Raw genomic sequence first — 8,777 nt, 5'->3', positions numbered from 1 at the left:
GTGCACTAGTTCGGCCAAATCAGGAAAACACTCCCTCCTCCACCAAATATCCTCACCTATCACGTGCTTCAATCATCTCAACCTTTTTTATATTCAATTTCTTTCCACTGCTTTCTATTTTTTTACAATTTTCATTTATTTAATTTAATACCCCCTACTCAACTTGGGCTTATGGCACTAACCATCAACTAGATTTCTCGCATATATAAAATGAAGGAAAGTGGGTTCTTGAAACTTGGAGGGCACAGTTATTTATTAGTTGTTCCTGTTATCGTTCTCTACTTGCATTTCCTTTCTTTCTTTCTTCGCCGCAAAGCAAAGAAACGCTATAAAGCATTAAAACCACACACTTCCACAACACAACCACACAACACAACATCTCAAAAATTCAATTCAGTCATTTCAAACAAGTTTCATCCTTTAATTTTCATCCATGGATTGGGTAAGAGGAGACCCTGTTGGTCGAGGAAGCTTCGCCACGGTTAGTTTAGCGTTTTCAAAAAACAGTGCTGATAAATCTTTCATTTCTCCCACCGCCGTGAAGTCCTGTGAGGTTGGAGCCTCCTACTGGCTCAAGAACGAGAAACACGTGCTCGACCGTCTCGGCAACACGTGCCCACGAATCATCACGTGCTTTGGCGATGACTACACCTTGGAGAATGGCCGCCAATACTACAACCTCTTCCTAGAGTACGCCTCTCGAGGCAACCTCTCGGATGAGCTTGACCGCCGCGGAGGGTGTATCCCAGAGCTCGAAGTTCGGCACCACGTGAAGTCTATCGTAGAAGGCCTCATCCATATTCACAACACTGGATTCGCCCACTGCGACATAAAGCTTCAAAACATACTTATGTTCGAAAACGGTCAGGTTAAGATTGCGGATTTTGGTTTAGCGAAAGAAACAGGAGAGAAACAGGGGAATGAGAAGAAAAATAAGTGTTTCGAATGCAGGGGAACTCCTATGTTTATGCCGCCGGAATTGGTTAACAACGGCGAGTGCGAGTCTCCGGCGGATATTTGGGCCTTAGGGTGTACTGTAATAGAGATGGTGACTGGTAAGCCGGCATGGAACGTTGCAAAAGATTCGAATATTTGGTCTTTGATGCTTCGAATCGGAACAGGGGAAGAAGTTCCTTGTATTCCAGATAAAATTTCGAAAGAAGGGAAGGATTTCTTGGAGAAGTGTTTTGTTAAAAATCCTAAAAAGAGATGGACGGCTGAAATGCTTCTGAATCATCCGTTTCTGGCTTCTCATACTGTTTCATTGAAAGCTGGCTTCATGGCTAATAATTATTCTTCACCGCGAAGCCACTTTGATTTTTCAGACTGGGTTTGTTCTGTTCTGAGCTCTCACGAGCGCCAGTCGAATTTCAATTTTGATTCGTTTTCGGCCGTGAATCGAATTCAGAAGCTTGCGACAGAGGATCGAGTGCGGGAGAATTGGCCGGAATCTGATGGTTGGACTTGGACCAGTATCAGGGGGAATTAAATTAAACAGATGAGAAGTAGGAGGAGAATGAACTAGAAGAGCAAGTTGTAGGGTTTTTGTTCTAATTTTAATTATTTATATTCGTTAATTTTAATATTTAAGTTGTAAATTAAGTAGGCATGGAAGAGTTCTAACTAGGTACTAACGCCCCTTTGGCCCTCTGTACAGCGGCTTCTTATATTATTATACCAAATAAATTATAAATATATGAAATTTTGCTTTTTTTCTCATTTTCTGGTTTTTAATTTTATTTCTTGGGTTGTTCTTACCATGTTTTAACAAAAGAATTCGACATAATAAAGTAAATAAAAATACAGCAAGATAAAAAAAATTAATATAAAACAAAATTTATTTTATCTTAAAAAAATATTTTATATTTAATTGTACGTACTCTTTATGTATTCTAATTATAATTAATTATTAATTTAAAATATACAAATATTAAATGTTATTTATATAGTTGATTTTGTTTGTTAATTTTAATATACACGTTGATACAAATAACATGTTCCTTGTTTAAATGTTAACCGGTACTTTTACAAATTCCTTAGATGCTTAAAGTTCTACAATATTCTTTTGGGTTCAATACTTATGAATTCTTTTAATCTTTTATTTACAAATAAGAAGGCAAATATAGTATGCAGTAAATGAATGTTTTGATTCCTTTGAGTTTGTTTGGTTTTGAAATCTCAAATGTGAAAAACCAAATATATATATGGGAATGGAAGCATTGGGAACACCTGGGCCTTCACAGTGTCTATGTGCCAACATGAATCCAGCTCTTCCAGCGATTTGGAAATTAGAATGCTTTTGAGAAAATTCTGTTCCATGTGAATAAACAGTAACGACAAAGAAAAAATATTTGAAATAAATAAAAGGGGTTAGATTCATTAAAACAATAGTCTAATTAATAATAGAGTAATACTTTAAATCAATTCTTAAAAAATTTTTTATCGAATATTTTAGTTCTCAATAAATTTTAATTATTAAATTAATTTTTATATTATATTATTCATCTTTATCGAGGAATTAATCTGAAAATTTTAAAAATTTTTAACAATTATGGTCTCTTTTATTAAATAACAATAGAGACTAATTTGTTTAATTTTTTATTAAAATTATTGATTTATCTAAAAAAGTTAAAAAATAATTTAATAATTAAAATTTATTAAAAACTAAAAGATTCTACTACAAGTTTTCTAGTAACATATTTGAAATGTTATTACTCTTAATAATAAATTAAACTCCCTGTAAAGCCGGCTATAACTTTTCATTAATTCTTTTCATGAATGTAAAATCGCATACTATAAAATAGGGAGGACATAAAGAAAGGAATCGACCATTACCAACATCACAAAATGAATCATAGAATTTTGGGAGCGTAGGAGTAAGATCAAAGTATTCTAGATTTTCTTGCTGTGGGGGAGGGTTAGGGAGATATCATATCTCGGAACAATAAAGTCGAAAGTAAGAGAAGGTCAAATAACGATGCCATGTATAACTTGGAATGGTAGATACTATATACTCATTCTCCTTATAGAAAAAAGCCAAAACACAATTTTATTGTTTTATTTTTCATAAAATTTTAAACAAAAATATAAACCAAACAAAGTGTTTTTTTTAATGAATTTTTTAAATAATAGAGGAAAATTGCCTCTATTTCTCTGATCTGTATGACTTGGACAAACTTGGGGAAATCAGGGGGAAGAAGAGAGAAATTTCGCATAATGTCTTTAATCATGCATGCGAACAAAAATTCTTTCATTTCTAACCATTTTGGAAAAATCTTCTTCCAGAAGGAGAAGGGTGATGGTAACTTAAACTTAGTAAGTAAAGAACCAAAGCCTTACTAACCCAACAGGGAAAGCAACATGTGTTTTATTTCATCACTAGTAAAAAACACACGTGTTTTTTATTTTTATTTCTTACCTAATTTTCTGTTCCAATAGAGCACGAAATTAAATCTTATGATGAAGAATTGGTTCCAACTCTAAAGGGGTTGATTCATGCCAAAAAAAAAAAAAAGATAAAAATGCATTGCACATTTTAACTTCTAAAGATTTTACTGGAATTTTGAAGTTAAATTAAAATTCTGGAATTTTTTAGTCTATTTAAGAGGCAGCTGAAAGCTATAGAAATTAAGCTATAAGAATTTTTTAGTCTATTTAACTTTCATATGAGGTTGAATATGAAAGTCTTCACCTTATTTGTGGCTCCTGTCTCAAGTTTGGTCATGATATGAAGGTGTGCAAGACTGACAGCAATGCAGGAGGAGGAACTAATGCCAAGGTGATCAGCGATGTAGCAAAACAGCCAGAAAGCTCAAATTCAAAAAATCCAGTGCATGTGGAAAAGGCAAGTTTTCATTTTGGCAAGAATCTTGGAGATGAGACTGTAAATGTTACTGTCCCCTCCTAACAAGGCTACCAGTACTTGGACAAGGCCTAACCACCAACGTACAACACATGCTACTGGATCCAAAGTAAAATTAAGCAGGGGCATCAATATTGGAAAATCGGTTAGTGTGGCTTCTTCGGGGACTCGGCACAATGTTCATTATCAGCAGCAATGTGAGACAACAAATGGCACTGTGCGAAAGCGTCCTCGCCCAAACTCTTTGCAGAATTCACCAGTAGATAAGGATGGAGCATCGACGGCAGGTATGGTGCAAGTTTCGACGGAGAAAATTGGGCTGCCACTTGAGAGTCCATTAAAGGCAGGATTGTCGAAGACAGGGACAACATGTTGAGTCTCGGGTTTGTTATTGGAGCTCCCTTTTTGCTGTTTTTTATGGATAGTTTCAATATCATAGCCTGGAATGTGAGGGGTGCGTCTAACAAGATGGCCCGTGTGCATTGCAACAATTTGGTGAGAATATATAAACCATCTTTCTTCTTTCTCTTTGAGACTCATACCATGTTTAATAATTTAAAAATTTTTTGGGATAAGTTGGGTTTTCATTGTGTTGGTATTGAGGAAGCAGTAGGACACAGGGGTGGCATTTGGTTTCTATCTTCTATTGCTAATTCTTCTTGTGTGGTTATTGATCAAATTGACCAATGTATCACAGTGAAAGTGAGTGTGGGTAACTTAGTTTGGCTTTGTAGTGCAGTATATGGGAGTCCTCAATTCGAAAAAAGATGTATGCTTTGGGATCATTTGCGTTCTATTAATTCAGGCCATAATAGACCATGGATGGCCATTGGTGATTTTAATGAGATTGTGGCACCAGATGAGAGTACAGGTGCTTATTTCTCTTCTCACAGAGCTAGTCTATTAGCTACTGCTCTAGATGACTGTGAGCTCTTTGATCTTAAAGTGACTGGTAGGAGATATACTTGGTATAGAGCAGTTCAGGCTAGTAGGGACTTGGCTAAAAGGTTGGATAGAGCTCTAGTTAATGAGGCGTGGATGTCAATGTTTCCTGAGGGTTATTCTGAAATTCTTAGCAGGCTTCATTCTGATCATTGTCCTATTTTAGTTCGTTGTCATGGTAGCCCCAGAGTGAAAGGTTCTCGTCCTTTTAGGTTCCAAGCTGCGTGGGCAACACATCCTTCTTATAAACATGTTATTAGTAAGGCTTGGAATCAAGAGTTTGGAGGCGTTACTGAAAGGCTTAAGATGGTTCAACAGGCTTCTTTGGACTTCAACTCAAAGATTTTTGGAAATATTTTTGTGCGAAAAAATAAGCTGGAATATCAGATTGATCAGATTCAACGGCGTTTGGAGGTTACCGATGTGTTATCTCTGAGAATTAAAGAAGCTGAACTGAGGGAAGATTATAATAGGCTTTTATTGCAAGAGGAACTTTTTTGGTACCAGAAATCTAGAGAGCAGTGGGTCAAGTATGGGGATAGAAACACTAAATTCTTTCATCTTCAGACTTTGGTGCGTAGAAACCATAATAGAGTACATGGATTATATGTTAGAGATGGGTCTTGGTCTACTGATCCAGATATTCTCCAGGAAGAAGCCCTCTCTTTTTACAAGAATCTCTTTGGCACAACGGAAGAGGTTGAGGTTGATTGTTTAGGGGATGTTCCGATGCCCACTCTAAGCACTGAGGCTTGTGCTAGGTTAATTGACCCTGTCTCTTTTGCGGAAGTCAAGTCAGCAGTATTCAGTATGAGCCCTTTTAAGGCTCCTGGTCCAGATGGCTTTCAAGCTTATTTTTTTAAAGAATATTGGGAGATAGTAGGCACTGAGATTTGGAATATTGTCCGGAGCGCTTTTTTGGGAGAGTTCTTAAATCCTAGCATCATGGAAACTCTGATTGTGCTTATTCCTAAAATTGATAACCCTACCTTTATGAAGGATTTCAGGCCTATTAGCTTGTGTAATGTGGTTTATAAAATTATCACCAAAGTATTGACTAACCGACTTCGGCCTTTTCTTCCAGATATTGTTAGTCCTTTACAAGGAGGTTTTATTCCGGGTCGTGGTGCTCCTGATAATATTATTGTGGCCCAAGAAATTTTGAATTTCATGAAGCACACAAAATCCAAGAAAGGTACTCTTGCTTTTAAAATTGATCTTGAAAAAGCTTATGATAGGGTGGATTGGAGGTTTTTGGAGAGTACTCTCATTGCTTTTGGTTTTCCTATCATCACTGTTAATTTGATTATGACTTGTGTCCGTGCATCCTCTCTTTCTATTATGTGGAATGGGAATAGATTGGATAGTTTTGCTCCTAGAAGGGGGCTTAGACAGGGCGATCCAATGTCTCCTTACTTATTTGTGCTTTGTATGGAAAGACTTGCCTGCTATATATCTCATAAGGTGGTCGAGGGTGTGTGGAAACCAGTTTCTGTCACTAGGGGTGGCCCAAAATTTTCTCATTTGATGTTTGCAGATGATCTCTTACTCTTCTGCCAGGCTACAAAAAGTCAGGTCCAAATGGTCATGCATTCTCTTAATATTTTTTGCAAGGCATCTGGCATGAAAGTGAATCTTGAAAAGTCTAAAGCTTTTTGTTCTAAAAATGTGACTGCTCGTAGAAGAGATATTTTTACTAGTGTTTCTTCAATACGTTTTGCTTTGGACTTAGGAAGATATCTTGGAGTTAACCTTAATCATTCCCGTACCAGTAGGGCTTCTTTTCATTCGGTGATTGAAAAGGTGAGGGGAAGATTAGCTAATTGGAAAGGAAGGCTTCTAAATAAAGCAGGGAGACTTTGCCTGATCAATTCTGTTGCAGCATCCATTCCTGTCTATCATATGCAGGTATCCTTTTTTCCAAATTGGGTTTGCGATAAATTATCTTCTATGATGAGACAGTTCCTTTGGAAGGGTCAAGTTGATGGTAGAGGTCTTTCTCTTGTTAATTGGAGGACCGTGATCACTCCAAAAAAATTTGGTGGCCTGGGTGTTAGAGACCCTGCGTGTGTTAATATATCTTTACTTGGTAAATTGGTGTGGCAACTTTTTCATTGTCAGGACAAGCCTTGGGTTGCTCTATTGAGGGCGAAGTATCTGAGGAATGAGGGAGTTTTAGATGGCCCTGTCCCTTACAACGCTTCTCATGTTTGGAAGAGTATACACTATTTTTGCTATGCATCAATCTCTGTCTCCTCCTTCACTTTGTTTGCATTGGGTTCCACCTCCAGTTCATTCTGTTAAATTGAATTGTGATGCTAGTTGGTTTGCTCCTTCTGGCTATGCTGGTTTTGGTTGTATTATTCGCAATCCTGATGGATGTTGGTTGAAAGGTTGCACTGGAAAAGTCGAAGTGTGCAGTGTTCTTTTTGCTGAATTGTATGCAATTTGGAGAGGTTTACTTCTTGCTTGGGAGAGTGGATTTTGTGAGGTTATTTGTGAAACAGACTGTTTAGAAGCTCTTTTCTTGGTAAACCAAAGAATGCTTAGTAAGGATATTCCGGAATGGGATTTGGCAAAGCATATTCAGGAGGTTATGAATTGGAATTGGAAAGTCTTTATTCTTTTAATTCAGAGGACTGCAAATAGTGTTGCAGATTGTATGGCTAAAGCAGCTGCTTCTGTCGCGGACATTCACTCGAATTGGAGCCAACCATGGAGTGAGCTTCAACATCTAATAGATTTAGATATGACCTTAGCCAATTAATTTGGTTTTGTCTCTTTTTTCTTTCTTTTCTATTTAGTCACCAAAAAAAAGAAAGCTATAGAAATTAGAAACTAAATAGGGAAACCCTGAAAAGAGTCCACGAGTGCATATCAATTGTGCATTTACACTACTGCACCCTTTGTAATAAATATTATGTCTAATTTTTTATTAAGAATTGACTTAATTTATCTAACAAAATAAAAAATAAAAAATTAATTTAATAATTAAAATGTAATAAAATTAAAGTGTCAACTAAAAATTCTTAGATATTGATTTGGACTATTACTATAAAAAATAGGACCATTTAATAATAATTTGTGAGAGGCGGCCTAATGCCTAACTTATTTCCACCGCCACAGTGATGTATAGTTGGTACATAACTTGTGCGTTGAAACCCTCCTTTTCTTTTAATGTTTAAATCTATCTAGTTTTCAGTACCCCTCTCTGGCAATGCATGCTTGCATACATGCACTTAATAACTAGGTACACATACATAACATACATACAGATTTTTTAGTTATTTTAATGATGCGTTATTCATGCTCATTTCTTATTATATGTTCACCATATCAATAAATCAAAATAAAAGTTGAAAGATATATACAACAAATTAAGGGGAAGGAAGACGAAAGAATTGACGTGAACGGCGAAACTGACGATGATTTTTTCATGATTTGATTGCTTTGAAACCACACAAGAGGAGTATTGAGGGACTAAAAAACGAGGATCTCTTAGGCCTTGTTTGGTTGAAAAAAAATATAAATAAAAAAAAGAAAGAAAAACAAAGAAAGAAAAAAATTCAATAAAATATTAATTTTTAATGTGTTTGGATGAAAAAAAAATAGTATAATGTTATAAAAAAATGATTTTATTTTTATATATTTTAAAATATATTAAAAAATAAAAGATAATATTAAAATATTAATACTAAATACATTTTTTTAATTCAATGTTAAAAAAAAAATTTAGTGGATCTCATCTATTTTTTTACATTATTCATATTTTTTTTATTCAATAAAATAAAAAAATAACTATTTTTTTATTAATTTTTTGCTTTCTTTTTTTTTACTTTTATTTTTACCTCAAACAAACACACGCTTAGTTTGAAAGAAAGTTGTTCATATCTTTAATCTGTAGGAATTTGGGACCTTGGAATTATGTTTAAATTTATACTTGTAATGTTGCTCCTATATTTAAATGAGTGAA

The 8,777-nt window shown here is 35.2% G+C and overlaps 1 protein-coding gene across 1 annotated transcript; it reads left to right on the top strand.

Moving 5' to 3' along the window:
* The first annotated feature begins 221 nt into the window (after positions 1 to 221).
* LOC107479873 (mitogen-activated protein kinase kinase kinase 20) lies at positions 222 to 1,719 on the top strand. Its single transcript, XM_016099972.3, has one exon. It carries the CDS (start codon positions 434 to 436, stop codon positions 1,487 to 1,489), a length of 1,056 nt encoding a protein of 351 aa, XP_015955458.1. The 5' UTR covers positions 222 to 433; the 3' UTR covers positions 1,490 to 1,719.
* Positions 1,720 to 8,777: the final 7,058 nt, after the last annotated feature.

This window comes from Arachis duranensis, chromosome 1, assembly GCF_000817695.3.
Source record: "Arachis duranensis cultivar V14167 chromosome 1, aradu.V14167.gnm2.J7QH, whole genome shotgun sequence".
Taxonomy (NCBI): domain Eukaryota; kingdom Viridiplantae; phylum Streptophyta; class Magnoliopsida; order Fabales; family Fabaceae; genus Arachis; species Arachis duranensis.
This window is presented reverse-complemented; position numbering and strand designations above follow the sequence as displayed.